The sequence below is a fragment of the Cydia splendana genome, chromosome 17 (assembly GCF_910591565.1).
Source record: "Cydia splendana chromosome 17, ilCydSple1.2, whole genome shotgun sequence".
In the NCBI taxonomy this organism is placed as follows: Eukaryota; Metazoa; Arthropoda; class Insecta; order Lepidoptera; family Tortricidae; genus Cydia; species Cydia splendana.
The window spans coordinates 10,780,699-10,801,493 of record NC_085976.1 but is presented as its reverse complement, the minus strand read 5'-3'; the positions used below and the strand labels follow the sequence as shown (position 1 = coordinate 10,801,493).

General features: G+C 38.0%; 2 protein-coding genes across 2 annotated transcripts in view; both read right to left on the bottom strand.

Moving 5' to 3' along the window:
• Positions 1–4,719, bottom strand: part of LOC134798769 (T-complex protein 1 subunit gamma) — a 29,454-nt gene extending 24,735 nt beyond the window's left edge. Inside the window, exons 1-6 of the mRNA XM_063771146.1 lie at positions 4,566–4,719; positions 4,426–4,487; positions 4,157–4,333; positions 3,679–3,876; positions 2,889–3,013; positions 1,198–1,393 (exon numbers count right to left, since the gene is read on the bottom strand). Coding sequence (XP_063627216.1) covers positions 1,198–1,393; positions 2,889–3,013; positions 3,679–3,876; positions 4,157–4,333; positions 4,426–4,487; positions 4,566–4,599 — 792 coding nt within the window. The 5' untranslated portion in view covers positions 4,600–4,719. The remainder of the gene's footprint in view (positions 1–1,197; positions 1,394–2,888; positions 3,014–3,678; positions 3,877–4,156; positions 4,334–4,425; positions 4,488–4,565) is intronic.
• A 5,353-nt stretch (positions 4,720–10,072) lies between these two features.
• The window catches only part of LOC134798798 (uncharacterized), a 45,664-nt gene continuing 34,941 nt past the window's right edge, over positions 10,073–20,795 (bottom strand). The window contains exons 2-3 of the mRNA XM_063771186.1: positions 12,044–12,246; positions 10,073–10,835 (exon numbers count right to left, since the gene is read on the bottom strand). Coding sequence (XP_063627256.1) covers positions 10,073–10,835; positions 12,044–12,246 — 966 coding nt within the window. The remainder of the gene's footprint in view (positions 10,836–12,043; positions 12,247–20,795) is intronic.

The following is a 20,795-nucleotide window of genomic DNA, read 5'->3' as shown; positions in this document are numbered from 1 at the left end:
TTTGTTGTATTTACTCTGTATGTCTAGATTCTTCGTTTTTTCAATGAACTGCTCTAGCTTTTCTTTTAGTAGCTCTGTATTTTCTAGTATTATGCTGTCGGTTTGCTTTGCTTTAAAGGGTCTACTTTTTAGTGTGTTTACTTGTAACTTTGCTGTGATCATTCTGTGGTTACTGTTAAAATTAATATTATTTAGAGCTCTGCAGTCTCGAAAGTGTTTACTTTTGTTTGTTAGTACAAAATCTATCTCGTTTTTGTGCTGGCCGTCAGGAGATATCCATGTCCATCTGTTGCTTTCCCGTCTTTTGTATAGGGTATTTAGTATTTTTAAGTTGTTTTCGTATGCCAGTTGTATAAGTTTTTCCCCATTTCTTGTTCTTTTGCCTGAGCAGTATGGGCCCAGTATTGTTTGTTCTCCTTCTCCTTTTGCCCCTGTTCTTGCATTGAAATCACCCATTACTATTAAGTTGCTGTGTGAGTGATTGTTTATTGCCTGTTGCAGCGTGGAGTAGAAGGTGTCGATTTCTGTTCTGCTTGATTGTTCGGTAGGAGAATATACCTGAATAATTGACCACTTTTCATTCTTCGGAGGTAGTTTTATATTAAGTATTACAATACGCTCTGAGACGCCAATGAACTCATCAATAAGTGGTTTAAATTCATTTTTTATTAAGAATCCTGTTCCATATAAACCTGGCGTTTCTCCTTTATAATAGAATATAAAGTGGCCATGGTCCTCAATTCTCTCACCCAAGCGTCGAACTTCGCTTAGGCCCAGTATAGACCAATTTATATTTTCTAAGGCCAACATTAGTTCCGTTAGGCTCTCATCAGTTCTTAAGGATAGCGTGTTGTAGGTTGCAATGTGTATTATATCTTCTTTATAAGGTTGTTTCATGTTTTTGTTGGTGTATAATTTATTTGACGTTGGAGGGTTTTGGTCTCTTGCCCCCACGGTGACCATCCGGCTTGGGGGACATTTAGTGAAGTTGCTACGTATATTTGTTGGTACATTGTTGGTTTTCCGGTTGTTGTGGTTGTTGTTCCTAATTAGTTTTTTGGAGTGGTTTCGGTTCTTGGTTCGATCATTGGTCTTGACAAATAGTCCTTCATGCTGTTTCTATTTGTTCGCTTTGGTTCTTCTCTTAAGAGTTCTTTTTAATGCTGAAATATAAATCAAAGTATTCCAGTATCATACCTGTTCTCCTACAATCTCGATGTTGGTCTGGCTCTCGCCTTTCTTGTACTCGAGGGGACAGTCGAGCAACACGATGCGCGGGTTCTCGATGTAGCGCCTCATCTTCGGGTGCGTCACGTCCTTGTTGATCATCACGCCGTTCAGGACGCGGGACTCCTCAACCGTGCCTCCGGGGATCTTCTCTACTTTGGCGTAGCTAGAATTTAAAAAAATTTCATGTTTTTATTATACATGCTGTGTTAAATACCTAGGCCTTCACCTAGATAGGAGGCTCACATGCGCCAATCATATCAAAGCAAAGAAAAATGAAGCCAACATACAATTTAAGCGCTTACTGTGGCTAATACGAAAACAGTCCCCTGTGACACTAAGCAACAAAGTTCTGGTATACAAATGCATCATAAAACCTATCTGGACGTATGGTATACAACTCTGGGGATCAGCTAGCAACTCTAACCTTGAGATCCTTCAAAGATTCCAGAATATTGTCCTCTGAACAATATCTTGTGCACCCTGGTTTGCCCGAAATAAGGAAATACATGACTACCTACATATACCAACCATCAAAGGGGAAATAAATAGCTACTCAAAGAAATATAAAGAAAGGCTAACAAACCATGAGAACGAACTTGCCAGAGACCTACTAAACGACACCAATAACATCACCAGACTCAAAAGGTGGCAGATCTTGGAACTAGACCAGAGAGCATAATCCACCGTCTCTCTTCACATAAAAGGAATGGTGGTTAATGGACCACCACCTTGAAAAAGAAATGTATAGATACATACAATCTGATTATGGCTAAGAAAGCTGATGGCAGATGAAAGTAAAGAAAAAATAATGTTTTTATTACAGACGGAGAATGTAGACAGAGGCCGTGGAATTCTTCTTTGGGAATTGGATCTGTTTTTTATTCTTTATTCAAACAATTATAAGTTTACAGCTAGGTACCTATGCCAAGACACTTACTGTTAATACAGTCAGTATCATAAACATGTATACATTTTTCGAACTATCTCTAGGATCTTAAATTAAAGATATATTAATATATATAAAGAGACAACTTTTGGGGAAATCTAGATTACATATGTAGTATCAAATGACGCTACAGGATCTATGCTGAGTTTTCTGGTCAATTTTATATAATGCAATTTAAAATTATTAAAAAACAATTATCAAGTAAAAGGGTAACAGTTTACTTTTAAAATTTGACTTAATTAATTTATTTAATTAACTCGTTCGTTTCGTTTTCAATTTGTTCATTTGATTTAACTGGAATCAGTGAAGATTAGAACTTGTGACTCAGGATCACCATCAGCCACCACACTAAGCCATGAGTTCAAATTTAAACTGAGGTGGTGAATTGTTTTATTTTACCTTAATTGTATAAATAAATTGTTATTTCATAGCAGGCAGCTTAGCTGAGTATTTTACCATTAATGTTTACGAAAAAATCACGTCCTAGATCACGCGGTAGGCCTAAGAAGCGCTGGCTGGACGTCGTGACAGCGGACATGGAAGAGAACAATCTCACACCTGAGGATTCCGAAGACCGGGCAAAGTGGAGAAGATTGAGCAGGAAAGCGGACCCTGGTGCTAGGCCGGGAAAACGCTAGGTTGAAGAAGAATGTTTACGAAAAAACTCAAATAATCTCAGCAATCAAAGAAAATGAAATACATAATGTCTTACTTCTTAATATCAACCTCCACCCTGCCATTCTCGTTGACCATGACAGTGTTAACTGCATCCAAGGCAATGTCGACAGCCAGATCGGCCCAACGCCCAATGTACTTGGTGCCTACACATGAGCGGATCTGAAACACAAAAAAATTATTGTTTACTCTAATTCACCAGACAAGTGCCCCGCACTTAAAGTCAATTAATACATTGCGCTCCACCAAACATATGAATGGCTTTCTTTTGCTCGCCGATTTGCAGTCCGCGACCTAAAGCAATAGAACCACTTCTTGTATATTGTCTTTTGCATAACCCTAACGGCTCGGCCACGACATCGAGCGACTTGTGACGGCGGCAGCGATAACCATAAGTTGGAGCGAAAGGTCCGATCGCTGTGTCACGCTCTAACCTATGGTTATCACTGCCGCCGTCGCAAGTCGCTCGAAGTCGTGGCCGAGCCGTAAGGCAGTTATTCCCAAAGTTGACTGGGCTGCGACCCAACTAACAAAAACTGCCATTTTCGAGACCCAACTCTTGGCCGTCTTAACAGCGGCATAAAATATTGGCAATGCTCAGATTTCCTAGTAGTTTCAGGGCCCACTTAATATTTGCTTGTTTAGGAAAGGCTGCCCTAAAATGCAAACGGACATTCTTGGATAATGCATCAATGCTAATAAAGTTGATTAATAGGTGCCAAAAAGGTCCACTTGATGAATTAAATTTGTTATGTGTGCCCTAATTTATAAAAATATCCAAGTCTTTGCAAACTTCTCTATAAAAGGATGTTATACAGATCACTTACAACATCCTTCATCTTTTCCTTATCATTCATGTCAATGGGGATAGAGATCTTCTCCTCCAGTAGTTTGATGGCATCCTCCAGGGCCTGCCGGTACTCCCTGATGATGACTGTGGGGTGGATGTTCTGGGTCAGGAACTGCTCGGCCACAGCCAGCATTTCTCCGGCCAAGACTATTACTGATGTGGTTCCGTCACCAACCTAGACACATCATTATGGATTTTTAAAGAATCTTTAAATTTGAGTGCACCAAAATGTAAAGAAATTGGGATTATTATTGCTAGACACGTTATAATGATCCCTTTGTTACAAATGTAATTAATTTGAGAGTGTCTTAAGCTAATTTTTATGGCACAAAATTAAAGGGAACAAGAGTAATGTGAGAGTTTAAGATACAATTAAAAGATTTATTGTATGCGTAATGTTTTAAATTATAGTTAAAAGATTGTAACTGGCAAAAAAGGATAGTAATCATTCTAACCTCTTCATCTTGTGTTCTCGCGATTTCTATCATAGATTTTGCTGCGGGGTGCTGTACAGTGATCTCCCGAAGAATAGCATTGCCATCGTTGGTCATCACGATGCCACCCATAGGGTCCATCAACATTTTTAACATCGCCTGAGGTCCAAGGCATGTTCGGATAACGTCCGCTATCGTCTAAAATAAATCACAAATGTACAAAATAATAACTGGTATAGTTTGCTAAGTGCGGAAATTTTAAGTATAGTATAATTTGAACATATATTCACCTTTCCTGCATTAATATTTTCGAGCTGAACCTTCCGGCCGGACTCACGTTTTGTGTTTTGACCTGCAACCGTGAATCACCATTGAATACAATTTTACCTTTTATTAGACGATACACAAGCTTTCTTCACACAACACTTACTCAAAACTAAAATAGGCTGTTGACCACCAAACATTTTCGTGTATCTTTTCTGGAAACTAAAGTGAAAACCTTTTAAATTCTTCGAGAAGAAGTACAAGCAAATTCAGAAAGAAAATCGCGTGGTGACTAATGTTGCTATGCGAATGAATAAAAATATGAATGTCATTTGTCAGACTTCCTTTGTTTCCAGGATTTAATTAAATTAACGAATTTCGTTTATATAAATTGTATAAATCTTTGTATTGTAAAGTATTAATTGTTCTTTTATTCACATTCTAAATACTATTATATTAAAAATATATAAAAACTACTTGGACTCTTTAATTTTTTACACCGGCAGCACAACATTAACTGTCAATTCTATTTTTTTAAAACACTATTGTTGTCACGAGACTACAGAAATTACGTTCGAGTTTCAGTTTGGTTTTATCTTTCTATCACAATATTCTGTTATCTTCAACGACATATATCATATATACAGATTCTGTAATATACTATTTTTTTAATCAGTTTCGTTTTTAAGTGGCTTTTTTCATTTAACTTACAAGTTCGCATTTTACTGTGTATTTAAATGTTATACACTGGCAACATTCAATCGTTTGACAAATAGTTGACCAATCGCGAAAAGCCTTTTAATTAATGTTGCCAGGTTGTACCTGTATAATTGTAATTTGGTATTTCGAGAAGGATAAATGTTGATGATGTTTGATGTTGATAATTGTGATTGTGAATCGTAACACATGACCTGTTGATTCGTTCCAATGGTTCCAACCTTGTTCCAACGTTCCAATTCCAATCAACCCCGACTTTATGACATTCTCGGAACTTAAGTCGAAATATCAAAGATTTACTACATATAGTCGATTTTCGGTGTAAGTATGTAAACATCGTGAGGAAACTAATCTAGTTTTCCCTCTCCGTTAGTGATCATTATTTCTATTTTTCTTTTAAATCTAGTTATAGGTACCTACCCTGATGATTATTATATAATAACACTAGATGAAAACCCGGCTTCGCTCGGGTATAATAAATAATAGTAATAGGTAATACTCATTTTGAATTAAGTAATTATTTACTTTTAGACTTCATACCTTCATCAAGGCGGTTACAAACCTATCTCATCTCAGAAAACTTTAAATCCGTAACATACAATCATTAACTCGAAAAATTTACTATTCCGATAATTATATCTAAAAACAAATATGTAATTAAAAAAACCTAATCCGCTTTTCTGGTAGCAGTTCGGTTCTGTAAGGATCACAGTTCTAACCTGACCCACTTTTCTGGTCGCAGATCGGTTCTGTGAAGGCCGCATTTATAACCTAGCCCACTTTCCAATCTCAAAAGAGGGAACCCTTTTGTACCTACCCTTCATGGCACTAAAGTATAAGTATGGAAATTATCACTACTATTTCATTCTTTAATATTAATGCCTATCCGTTAATATTAAATTCGTTTACAAAAAAAAAACTGAATAAGTGCGAGTCGGACTCACCCATCAAGAACGGAACACTTTTTAATATTTGTTGTTATAGCGGCAACAGAAATACATCATGTGTGAAAATTTCAACTGTCTAGCTATCACGGTTCATGAGATACAGCCTGGTGACAGACAGACGGACAGCAGAGTCTTAATATTTAATATGGTCCCGTTTTTACCCTATGGGTACGCAACCCTAAAAAGTGACCAAGGCCTCCAGTGCCCTAGGCTGGAATCAAAGCAGCGTCCTCTGCTATTGCAGCAGGTGCCTGTGCCATTCTGCCACCGGGCCACCCACGGCGGCATAGGTCGAATTTTTCCAAGGATACTTATGCACTACTTACTGAAGGTTTATGGAGCCTCGCCATCCCTAAGCCTAAATTAAATATTTTCTGAAAATAATTTGTTTTGATCTAATAACATATTGGAGTCCTCGTAATAGGGGTCCCGTTTTTACCCTTTGGCTACAGAACCCTAAAAATCAACCTTGTTTTGGTACTATGTACTATGCTTCACTATGACTCTGAAATTTTAGCAGGAATTAATATTTTTTTTGTTGTCACCTGTCAAATTAGAATAGAATAGAATAGAATAGCCTTTATTGACCAAAAAATTAAATTTCAGCACATATTACATTTAAATAAATTCACATTTCATTTATATCAATTAGTTTCAATATTTTTTCCTTAGTAACTTTATTAAATAATTTTTATGTCATTGCTTTTTAATCATTATTTCATTCTGCCTTCTTGGCATAGGCCTCCCCCAGCTCTCTCCACAGCTCTCTATCCCTTGCCGTCCCTATCCAATTAGGTCCCGCATGCTTCTTTATGTCATCCGACCACCTCATTATTGGTCTCCCTTCTCTCCTTTTTCCATCTCTAGGATACCATTCCGCTTCCTCTCTATCCCACTTATCTTTACCTTCCCTTGCCATATGTCCAGCCCAACCTGTTGCAGTCAAAAGTGTGAACTGGCCAAAGAACTTTTAACCGACAAAAACAGGCAAAACTGCTTTGACTGAGCATGTTGGTCAAAAGTAGTTTTACCTGAAAATCATACCTATTTCTGGCAGCAGTTTCGTTTTTAGGGCGTAGCAAAAAAAAAATAACCCTAACCTACCTATCTCTGGGAACAGTTTAGTTTTTTGGGCGTAGCAAAAAAATAACCCTAACCTACCTATCTCTGCGAGAACTTTTGACTGATAGTAACAGTCACAACACAATTACTATTAACCAATGATTTTCAGGTATAACTACTTTTGACCAACATGCTCAGTCAAAAGCAGTTTTGCCTGTTTTTGTCGGTTAAAAGTTCTTTTGACCAGTTCACACTTTTGACTGCGACATATATACTATCTATATATCTTATTATATTTAATCTTATATTCAACTTACATTGACTCCGGAGATAACTTATTAGCTTTATGCAGTTGACTTTCCAATTCACCGATACACCTCAAATTTGATTCATAGTCTAAAGCACAGTTATTAAATATGTCCACAATACACTGTAGCTTTTTGCACTGTTTCACACTGGCAGTACTTAATTAGAGTGTGTTACAGTCAGCTGGCACTTAACTCAAAGTTTCTTTGAACAACGTCATTTTCATCTCGCTCACTTATTAGTTTATCACAGCTGCTTCAAGGTTGCTTTCACTTGCATTTCCAGGTAGCTAGTAGTGCCTTGACATGTAAGAATATTTGGAATCATTCTGAAATATTAAAATACAACTGAGAGACCGATGTTTATACTAAACACAATACACCCATGGAACGCTTTGAAGTTCAAATCTCGTTACGTTACGATGGCGTTTGCACTTTGCACTATGTTCGGTGACTATTTTTTATTGTTAACACACACAATACACTATTTAACAGGTTTTTATCACGTCTGGAGTACCGGATAAAGTATTTTCGAATAACAGCCGTCGTTGACGTCTAGGCAGTGTTGCTATCGTCTTAAAAGCCGTAACAGACTATCGCACGTTCTGGCTTAAAAACAAATTTATGTAATAATTATACCGGTATACATATCCATATGAAACGAAACTTAATGCAAATAATAACCATTATACATACCGGAAAGTCATCAAATAAACAGTAATATTCGTCTTGCTTTTTATTAAAAAAAATACGACCAACCTAACTTGTAAGCATGTTTGCAGTTTCTAAACGCAACGCATAGCTGTCAAATGTCAACCAACAAATTGAGCCTTTAGTATTGTTTGTCGAAATTTTTTCACTTTTAAATGCAAAATACGCGACAATACGAATTTTGCGGATATATGTTGTCGATTCAAAAGTGTTATTTTTTTACGCTCTTTTGTTTGAGCATAATTTAATTTGTTTCTACCGTCAAAGCCGCTCGCGTTTATATATAAAGATAGGTTATTAACAAGTAATGTAAGGTACGGTGCTAATTAATAACAAAAAAAAACTGTATTCAAGTATCAATATTTTATTATGATTCAGAATAATATGGGTTTTATCATTTTATAACAGTTAAAATTAAATCGTTATATAATTACAATTACAATTAACTCGGAATTTGAATTAAGTACTTAAAGGACTAGATTTAATCACTTTGGAATAGGTAGTGTTTTATTTACATCATTGAGATCATCAACTTAGGTCCTACATAGCTTTAATTTAAACACGGCGTATTAAATTAGGTGGACTTGATTTTATTTAACAGCGTTCTCTAAAAATAAACATTGTGTAATACATTTATATAGGGGAAGGTTGAGTAAGCGAACACCCCAGGCAAGGCGAATTCGGGCTCCCAATCCTAAACTATTCGACTTTGTCCTACCACGCATCTATATAGAGCGGCAAGCGTCACAGCCAGCGGTCGCTGCGAGCGTCGTCGGTTACGAGTCAAAATGTGTTTTTAGTGCAAAATATTCGATTTTGAAAGGTAAATATATTGTATGTTATTTTGTCGTAGTAATTATCTCGAATTTTAATTCAAGATGCTTCTATTGCTTATTAAAGTATCTTCCTTTTACAACGCATTTCTTTTAAAACAATCCAACGGTTATTTTTTTTTTAATTTTTAATTTCTTTAACTGACTGAATGGGCAAAGTTGATCGGGCAAAGCGGATAGCGTGTTCACTTTGAATTTATTAGGTATTTTTTTTTATGATAATATTTTGTTACAGATGGTATATAAATATCAAAAAAAAATCAATCATTGCTTCTGGCTAACAGATGTCATGGAAATGGAAATGGCTATCATAACGTGGATTCGCTGTGTTAAAATGTCTTCAGAGGTGCCGTGAAGACTTATGCTTATGAAATCAGTGAAAATATATCAAAAGTTACTTGTGACAGCTTTTTCTAATTAATATTATTGAAATGATCTTATATTGATTACTTAGTTATTAAGTTCACTAAGATTTTATGAGTGATATTTGCTTTGCCCGGAGGCCTGTTTCACTTTGCCCGGCACCCTGGGCAAAGCGAATAAAATATCTTTTTTTACGTTTTGTTCAAAATTGCAGCAATTATTAAACATTGGAGGCTAGTGTTGTTTTCAATTAAAAGTTTATTAAATAAAGACTCATTATTGTCATTTTTTTCATTTCTTCCTTGTTAAATTTTCCTGTTATGTCAAGTCAAAGCTTAAGGTGTTCACTATACCCGGACTTCCCCTACATCCTTACGACCGCTGATAGGTAACTAAATATTGATATGATCTAAAACGTGAATTCAAACACACAACCAATATTTTCACTTTGAATATTTCTCATCACAGAATATCCATCCTGTTATAATAGGTACATAGGTCCATCCAGTTAGACTCAGGCCCGTGCTTATATAGACAGTTACATTAACGATACAATTTTGATAAGTAGGTAATATTTTCTACAAAAATCTTTACTAATCACATTTATTAGTTATCTTCTCAATGCCAGACTTCGCACATTTCAGCACTCTCTTTTTAATATTGATTCATTCATCCATCATCATAACTTTAAATTACTTACACTTAATTTTATAACTATTATTTAATATTATAAAACTAATCTATTATATCTTCATCAATATCTGAGGACTCGGCTTTCGTATCCTCATCCTTATCTACCTTGGAGACGTCTTTTACATCTTGAGAGCTTTTCAAATTTTCATAAACGTTTTTCAAATTCTTCATTATATACGACGTCCCGTTGATTTTACCCTGTTTGTTAGTGCCGTTCTGGTCAAAGTATTTAGTTGGTACTTCAGGAGCAATGTTCCCTGGTCTAACTGGGACGGAGAACGCAGAAACGTGACGTGGTTTCATCCCAAAATCCCTGCCTAATCTTTTGTCTAAGCCGGAATCTTCTGGTCGTTCTTGGCTAATATTGTCTAAACCTTCGGCCAAGGCGCGTTTTCTATCATATATATGTCCAGAGACACGTAAGTCTATGAAGAAGTTTAATGGGTCTACGCCGAATTGGGGGTTGTAGATGGGTGGATACCACATCGGTGGCGGCGGGGGTAGGATGAGGTTTGAAGGGACGGCGTCAGCTCTGCCGACGCAGGGTGAGGGTTTGGGGAGTTCTTCTGTGCCTACATCGACGAAAGACGACTGTCGGCCGGGAGGTGGGCTACTGCTGGGTTTCTGTTCAATCTTCGGCGATAGCCTCCTCGGTGAAGGCACGCGAGGATGCTTCTCCACAGTTAACTCTAAAGGAACTTCGGGCCGTGTTTCTGGCTCCTTTTTTTCTTCGTCCTGCTTTGGCCAGTCCCGCCGCCACTCGTCATTTTCAGCGAAATATTTGTGTGATCGTCTTTTGAATCTCCTGAAATTAAATATAAAAAGTTTGAGTTAGTTAATGTACATATTGAGATTAATTGTGACCTAACTGAGTTTGGTATTGTTAAGGTTATTATGACTAGAATCGTTCGAAGCGTTGCATTAAACTATAGCATTAAATTCTAATAGAATTGATACACTTTGGTTGACGTTATAATATTAGAGACAGTATAATATATGTGGCACTAGGGTGGCGCCACAGTCACGCACGGAGCGTTTGAGTATATATGTCGTAGTCAGATCGTATAATCCGCCGTATTACATTACGGCTAGCCGTTATCAAAAACAGGGGCGTTTTGAGATGCGGCGGTTCGACGATTAGCCGGATTGTCATTGCGATACGTTCTTCAATAAGGCGGCCAACGTTTAGCCGCATCGTACTACTATTTTATATAGTAGAGTGACCAGTTCTTTCGGTCGCCTACGTAACCGGAGTTTGACAATGTTTGCAATTTAATTTATTTTTACCATGGTCCCACCGCACTACATGTGTTTCTTTTCCAAAACATTTCCTTCACAACTTAAATAGACGGAGCCCCGCAAGCGGGGCTCCTATTTCTGGGCGGTTTGCCCTTCGGGCATCTGAAGCTACCTAACGAACCTAACCTACTTACCTACCTACGCTTTTTTCCCCAAAGTGTAATGTTTTCACGGACGTCTCACTAAATCAATAGGTAGGTAGGTTAGGTTCGTTAGGTAGCCGAAGGGCAAACCGCTCAGAAATAGGAGCCCCGCGAAGCGGGGCTCCGTCTAGTTAAGTTGCGAAAGAAATGTTTTTTGAAAAGAAACAGTCCGACGAACTCCAGATTTGATGGACACCCCAGCGTTTGTCAGGCAGCGCCACGGGTGTTAAAAATGGGAACTAAAAACTGTCAAAGCGGCGGCTAATGACTCGCTGTATTACATTACGGCTAGCCGTGTTGAAGAACGTATGGCGCCGAATACATTCCGGCGGATTCTCATTCAGCCGCATTCAATCCGGCTAATCGTTAAACCGCCGCATTTCAAAACGCCCCTGTTTTTGAAAACGGCTAGCCGTAATGTAATACGGCGGATTATACGATCCGACTGCGACATATATATACTTTTATCAGTGATCAGCGTAATCGATTGATAGTATTGGAAGACGGCTCAGCTCTTTCAACTAGGCAAGTCTTCTGGATGTAAGTAGGTAGATAAGTGTGCACGTGTTACCTGTGGTAGTGGTTAGGCCTTGGATGTCGAGTCACGAACGATCGCAGCATCTCACTGAAGAAGAAAGCATGTGGCTGCAATGGAAAGGAGCTGTATAAGTATGGCGGCGTAGCGGCGAGCAGCCGCGACACTAGCTCCGCGTTGCGAAGCTCGCGGACTGCCTTAGCTGGCTCTGGGGGCTTCTCCTCTTGCACTGAACTCATCTGTAACAATGATAAACACAATTTAAAAAATACTAGGCAATAGATAGGTAGTAGGAATCGCCTATGCATGTAAGTAGCATGTAGGATTAGCAAAGAAAGAAAAATATCAGAGCAGCTTCTTACATTCAACCTTTGATTCAACTAACTCGAGTATCATGTATCTGATTTTAATTGATAGTTTGTCTCTCGCACTATAAGTACTAAAATCCTAAATCGCTCTACATTACAAATTAACTTGAACTTTCTTGGATAATGACCTCAAACTCATACAATTTTTGTTCAGTTGGCAAATTAATCTAGATGGCAGTGTTACGTGTAGTCAAAATCATGAATCGCGCTTTTAAGATTTTTCTTGGGATAATGACCGCAGATTCAGAAAATGTTTTCTTAGTTACCAAATTGCTCGGTAGATTGCACTGTTCCGTTCCGTGTAGTAAAAATCCTGAATCGCGCTATTACGATATCTTGGGATAATGACGCCGAGGTCATAACATTTTTGTTTAGATAGCAAATTGATCAATAGATGGCACTATTACGTGTAGTCGAAATTTTAAATCGCGCTATTAAATTAAAATCTTTCTTGGATTAATGACCCTTATATCATTTCTTTTGGGGAGTAGACTTTAACTAATTTATTTCGTATGAATTAATACTTAGTAGATATTTAAGCTGAACCTACATCATATTGAGAGCATACTTAGTATACAGATATAGGTATAGTATACCTACTTCAAAACTACAGCGGATTTACAGAGCTCCGATTGCAGTGGATCGGAAGCAGATAGCTGAGCTCAATGTTATATTTCCAGCCTCTTACCTTTTACCTAACACCGGCGGCGAGACGGGAGCCAACATACCTAAATGCTCAGGAGACGCATGCGGCGTGAAGAAGAAATGGGACAGTTAGAAATGTAACTCTCATCACCATCCGAAGGGCCTTTGTCAGCGTCAAAGTCCCGGCCATACTCGAGCCCGTCGGTTTGGCTAGGGACGATGGCAAGAGGCCCGACGGTATGACGTTGGTGCCTTTGAAGATGGGACGGCCTCTAGTCTGGGATGCCACATGTGTTGACACCCTCGCGCCGTCCCACCTTCCGGGCACCAGCAGAGATGCTGGTCATGCCGCGTCCATGGCAGAAGACCTCAAACGCCGCAAATATGCCACCCAAATATACCCTTGGCAGTAGTTATATTTTTGAGGCGTTTGGGGTCGAAACGCTGGGGCCGTGGGGGCCAAGCGCGCGCCGTATATACAGGGCCTTAGCGGAGCGCCTTATAGATGCCGCAGGGGACCAGAGGGCTGGCCTGTATTTTGCTCAACGCGTTAGTATTGCCATACAACGTGGCAATGCAGCCAGCCCATCGGCAGTGACTTGGGGGACGTTTTTTATTTATAGGCGTTTTATTTTAAGTTTATTTAGTTTAGAGATAGTTTGTATTATTATTTTTAAGCTAATTTAATGTTTTATATTTATTTAATAGTGTTGTAATAAATCTTTCATTACAATACATTAGGTAGGTACTAGGTACATGTAATTTATTTTACACTTTATTGTAATTATTGTACATAAATAAAGGTCTTTAAATAACTCTCAGATATTTTTGGGGCCTTCGTTTTATAATAATATCTGGGAGACCAAGCTTTGCTCGGAAAACATAAAAACTCAAAAATGCGTGTTTTCCCAGAGATAAACCCCCGAAAACCCCCATTTAGCAAATTTCATCGAAATCGTTAGAGCCGTTTCCGAGATCCCCGAAATATATATATATAAATAAACAAGAATTGCTCGTTTATGTTAAGGTATTAGATAGATTAGATAATGGCAGGACTGTACGGATTTAGAGACCTCGTTACGCTGGATTGACCTTGAATTCTTGTCGTTTACTATTACTATTTTAATATTATTATAGGCCGGTAGCTTGAACATGTCATGCTCGCTTAAAAGTCTTTGCTTACGGTGGCGTCGTTGATCGGGTCGCCACTTTCCCGAATGAAGGTTGAGGGAGGCGATGGCTGAGATACGCGTCATACTCGTGAACGGGTGCTGTTTGTGGAGACTGGTCTGTTTAAGCTAACACAAGCTATTATACTTAGTAACTTTATTTTTATTAATTAATTACAGTGAGACGCCTCATTCTGCTCTCGTATGTTTCTTTTCTCTTAATGAATGTATTAATTATACAGGATATTGACTCTTGGAGACCCTATACATCTCTAAGGATAACTTGATAAACTATATAATCTTATAGTTCTGACACCTAGAGACATTTACACCTCTAAATATTATAGATTTTTTTTTGTGTTTTGTATCTGTATTTTTTATCTAAATTTGTAATACGTTAGATTGAATTGTTAGTTTTATTTTATAAAATTGTTGATGTTATTATTTTTCCTTGTATGTAAATTCAATGATGACGTGTAAAAGTGCCCTTGTGGCCTATTTGCTGAATAAATGTTGATGTTTGATGTTTGATGTTTGATGTTTGATGTTTGATGTTTTGATGTTTGATGTTCTCGCTCGCGCTCTATCCGCAAAACAAACTGACTAGCGAGATCATATTACCATCTCTTTCACTCGTGCTACGACTATCTAAGTATGAATGAGAAGTTTGCGGATAGTATAGCAATGAGAATACACTCGCAGGTAGACAGCATTGTTCGCGGACTTCGCGATAATCACCGTCTCACTGGAGTGTCTCTACTATCTATATACATATAATAAAGCAGTACGGTTACCATCAGTTTGTCACTGACATAAACGCCGTCGAGAACGTAATTTACTTTCTATACATCTCGCTCGCACTCGCATATTAGTGCAAACGGGACGTATAGAAAGTAAATTACGTTCTCGACGGCGTTTATATCAGTGACAAACTGATGGTAACCGTACTGAAGACGGTCGAAAGTCTGTACATGGAAGATATTTGAAAAAAAGTTGGCTGGGGATACTTAGAATCGATAACAGAACACGTTCCAAAAGTGTATAGAATTTTTGTCTGTTTGTCTGTTTATTTGAACGCGCATCACGTGAAAACGGCTGAACGGATTTTGATGAAAGCTTTACTAATCTGTCGAGAAAATCCCCGGCCAGGTTATAGGCTATAAAAATTCAACCTCTAAAAGGGGGGGTAGCCACAACACTCGATTGACTTAAGTTTGCCCCTGAATCTTATGGCGCTACTTAGGAAGGAGGGGCAAACTTTTTTCAAATATGTTCTACCACTATTGAGTACCCTGGTAAAATAACAGATGGTGCTGAATTTCACGGGCGTAGCCAGGTTTTAGTAGGTATCGGGGGGGGGTTCAAGAAAATAAAACGACTAAAAGTACATAAAATAACCCTTACACAAGAAAAATATTAGAGACTAGCTGTGCCCACGGCTCCGCCCGCGTGGAATTCTGTCTGTGTCAGTAAGCGGCTAATTTCTAATCCTAATTTCTCTCCCTCTCCCCTGGAGGCGGAACTTGAAGTAAAGTTGACAGATGTATATGCTAGAGGACAGTAGTCCAGATAAAATATTTTAGGTACCACTAAATAAAACTACACTCCAAAATCAATAGTTTTTTTCGCCCTTATTATAATTTTACACGTGATTTTAACGACAGAGTAGGTGTATATCGGACGATACAGTAAGGTATACGCACGCGAGCGAAAGCGAAGCGGCCTGCCTGGCTAGAGCGCCACTCACCGTGGTCTTCTTCAGACTCCTGAGGAAGACCGCGTGCCGTTTGTAACCTGAATGCGTTGCGAGACTTTCGCGAATGATTCGATTTTTTCGGGAAGGCATGGAAATGTGTATAAAATGCGAGTCCCAAATCGTTTGACTCCGCAAACGACCAGTGCCGGATTAAGATATTTTGATGCCCTAAGCATTTCTAGACCATGGTGCCTCCTCTCCCTAGGGTCATCAAGATTACATTGAATTTTTTTGGTAAATTGAGTGACGTTCATTGCCGCATTACAGCTGAGAATGGAAATCAGTCACATCATTTTATCACGAAAATTGACAGTGCCGCAGCAGTAACTTTGCAACAGAGTACCTAATGCTGCTGTAGTTACCATATCTTAGAATGTAATTGAAAACGCGAGCGGAGCGAGCGCGAAAATTTTTCGATATAAAAACGCAATTTGATAGACAGTTGTACATTTTTACTTTTTAGTATGGAAATTAGTCACATAATTTTATCACGAAAATTGACAGTGCTGCAGCAGTAACGTAGCAACAGAGTAATGCTGCTGCAGTCGCCACCCGAAAGTCACCTTTGTCATATCTTAGAAAGTAATTGAAAACGCGAGCGAAGTGAGCGCGAAAATTTTTCGATATAAAAAACGCAATATGATAGACAGTTGTACATTTTTACTTTTAGCATGGAAATCAGTCACATAATTTTATCACGAAAATTGACAGTGCTGCAGCAGTAACGTAGCAACAGAGTAATGCTGCTGTAATCGCCATCCGAATGTCACCTTTGTCATATCTTAGAAAGTAATTGAAAACGCGAGCGAAGCGAGCGCGAAAATTTATCGATATAAAAAACGCAATTTGATAGACAGTTTTACATTTTTACTTTTAGTATGGAAGTCAGACACATCATTTTATTGCGAAAATTGACAGTGCTGCAGCAGTAACATTGCAACAGAATAATGCTGCTGCAGTCGTCACCCGAATGTCACCTAATTATCATATCTTAGAAAGTAATTGATGCGATCCGATAATCGACGATGGCGGAGAAATCCAAAACCCAAACCACCGTATACTATAGGTAATAGTTAGTAATCAATGAAATATGCCGCACGCCTGTTCTTATTTTAATTCTATGAATGTTAATATTCTGAACTTTTCGGGGGGGGGGGGGGGGGGGGGGTTGAACCCCCAAACCCCCCCCCCCTGACTACGCCCGTGCTGAATTTAATACGTTGTGACATAAATAAGCCACCGAGGAAAGATTTTGCCAAATTAACTCTAAGTTTAGAAGACACGGATATCAACAAAAATAATTGAATAATTATGTTGATTTAATAATTTAATAATATATCGAAAAATGTTCGCGCTCGCTTCGCTCGCGTTTTCAATAACTTTCTAAGATATGGCGACTGCAGCAGCATTACTCTGTTGCAACGTTGCTGCTGCAGCACTGTCAATTTTCGTGATAAAATGATGTGACTGACTTCCATACTAAAAGTAAAAATGTACAACTGTCTAACTGTCTATCTAATTGCGTTTTTATATCGAAAAATTTTCGCGCTCGCTTCGCTCGTGTTTATTATCACTTTTTAATATATGGCGACTGCAGCAGCATTACTCTGTTGCAACGTTACTGCTGCAGCACTGTCAATTTTCGTGATAAAATGATGTGACTGATTTCCATACTAAAAGTAAAAATGTACAACTGTCTATCAAATTGCGTTTTTATATCGAAAAATTTTCGCGCTCGCTTCGCTCGCGTTTTCAATAACTTCCTAAGATATGGCGACTGCAGCAGCATTACTCTGTTGCAACGTTGCTGCTGCAGCACTGTCAATTTTCGTGATAAAATGATTTGACTGATTTTCATACTAAAAGTAAAAATGTACAACTGTCTATCAAATTGCCTTTTTATGTATATCGAAAAAATTTCGCGCTCGCTTCGCTCGCGTTTTCAATTACTTCCTAAGATATGGCGACTGCAGCAACATTACTCTGTTGCAACGTTGCTGCTGCAGCACTGTCAATTTTCGTGACAAAATGATGTGACTGATTTTTATACTAAAAGTAAAAATGTACAACTCTGTCTATCAAATTGCGTTTTTATATCGAAAAATGTTCGCGCTCGCTTCGCTCGCATTTCCAATCACTTTCTAAGCTATGGCGACTGCAGCAGTATTACTCTGTTGCAACGTTACTGCTGCAGCACTGTCAATTTTCGTGATAAAATGATGTGACTGATTTCCATACTAAAAGTAAAAATGTACAACTGTCTATAAAATTACATTTGTATATAGAAAAACTTTCGCGCTCGCTTTGCTCGCGTTTTCAATAACATTCAAAGATATGATAAAGGTGATATTCGGGTGGCGACTGCAGCAGCATTAGGTACTTTGTTGCAACGTTACTGCTGCGGCACTGTCAATTGTCGTGATAAAATTAATGATGTGATTAATTTCCATTCTCAGCTGTAATGCGGCAATGAACGCCACTCAATTTACAAAAAAAATTCAATGTAATCTTGATGACTCTAGAGTCTAAGGAAAGCGGGCACCATGGTCTAGAAATGCTTAGGGCATCAAAATATCTTAATCCGGCACTGGTCGTTTGCGGAGTCAAACGATTTGGGACTCGCATTTTTTACGCATTACCATGCATTCCCGAAAAAAATCGAATCATTCCCGAAAGTCTCGTAACGCATTGAGGTTACAAGGGGCACGTGGTCTTCCTCAGGAGTCTGAAGAAGACCACGGTGAGTGGCGGTCTAGCCAGGCAGGCCGCTTCGCTTTCGCTCGCGCGCGTATACCTTACGGCTTACTGTATCGTCCGATATAAACCTACTATCTACTCTGTCGTTTAAATCACGTGTAAGATTTGAATAAGGGCGAAAAAAACTATTGAGTTTGGAGTGTAGTTTTATTTAGTGGTACCTAATTGTAAAATATTTTATCTGGACTGCAGTCCTCTAGCATATCCATCTGTCAACTTTACTTCAAGTTCCGCCTCCAGGGGAGAGGGAGAGAAATTAGGATTAGAAATTAGCCGCTTACTGACACAGACCGAATTCCACGCGGGCGGAGCCGCGGGCACAGCTAATCACTACATAAACCGCAGTACAAATACCACCTACACTGGCCACTGTTGCAGTAAAATGGGACTTTGGTACTTGTAAAATTGTGTAAAATGTTCCTTCTACGTTTTATAGAGGGGTCCCTTTGTTTCCCATAAAGTTTTAAGTCATAATGTATTGTTTGTCATATTATCGTTAGTCATAACACTGAAACCGTTAACTTTTCAGGATTTTCGTAAGGTTATTCTATAGATTGGTTAGGTTAGGTTTGTTTTATGGCAATCCTGAAAACTTACGCGTTTCTGAGAAAAACCAATTATGACTAACGAAAATTCGGACAAACAATACATATGACTTAAAACTATTTGGGAAACAATAGAGACCCACAAGTGACAAAAGACGTAACAGTCATTGAATAATCAGTTTGAATTGGAATTTTATTGCGCAAGAATACGGTAAATACTCGTATTTGAGTTTTCAAATGGCTTTTCGGCTGATATGCGCGGCGAGCGGCGATGCAGATTATCAGGGACAGTGCTGTCTGCAAAAGCGGGTTATTCCCACTAGTTACCACCAAGTTGTTACCAGTGGTAACTACTGGGAATTTTTTTCCCACCTTTTACCACTGGTAACTACTGGGAATAAAAATTCCCAGTACCTAGTTACCACCAACTCGGTTTAGTGGGAATTTTTATTCCCAGTAGTTACCACCAAAATTTTGTTAGAGTTAAATACTAATAAAAACAATATAAATAGTGTAGTATAAATATATAGATTAATTTAATAAATAATTATAAGTCGATTAGTGTTTTAGTAAACTCCCTTAAAAGTGACCAAAAATATTGAAACAGTTTAACCTGTACTAGTACAAAAACTATGATATATGTACTTAAGGATAAATTTAATAATCCATTTAGATGATTTTTCAAGTGATTTTATTAGGTAATTCAAAATAACTCTATTTATACTATTCATACCTACTGTTTTTATTAGTATTTAACTCTAACAAAGTTTTGGTGGTAACTACTGGGAATAAAAATTCCCAGTAGTTACCACTAAACCGAGTTGGTGGTAACTACTGGGAATTTTTATTCCCAGTAGTTACCAGTGGTAAAAGGTGGGAAAAAATTCCCAGTAGTTACCACTGGTAAAAACTTGGTGGTAACTAGTGGGAATAACCCGCAAAAGCTTGGTCAGTAATATAAAATATGATGTTCACAAAACGCACGAATTGCACATCCGTTCTTTGCATCCATTGTAGGTACAAATTTTTGTACTTAAATACCTATTTCACAATCAATTTTAAACTTTTGTTGAGTAAACTAAGGTTTCCACACATTCACCGACAAAACAAATGCTTCTTGTTCTCAGAAGGATACAATCTATAAATGGGGTCTCTATTATTTCCCAAGTAGTTTTAAGTCATAATGTATTGTTTGTCCGAATTTTCGTTAGTCATAATTGGTTTTTCTCAGAAATTTATTTTCCACAACGAACTGAATTAAACTGAAGGTAAGGAGCTAATTATTGACTAAATATTTATGAATTTCGTTAGATTATTATGTGTTGTATGATATCAAATAATTATAATTAAGAAAATTCAAACGATCAGACCGCTATTTCGCTTTATTAACCAACCGGCATGCCTACGTCACATCCAAAACGTTACGTGATGTATTAGTGGAACAAAAAAACGTGACGTATGGAATGAAAATGCACGGTTTACATGCCGTCATTTTAAGTTGCCAAAATATAGAAGGTAGTGTGATATTAAAGGTGATATTATGCTTTC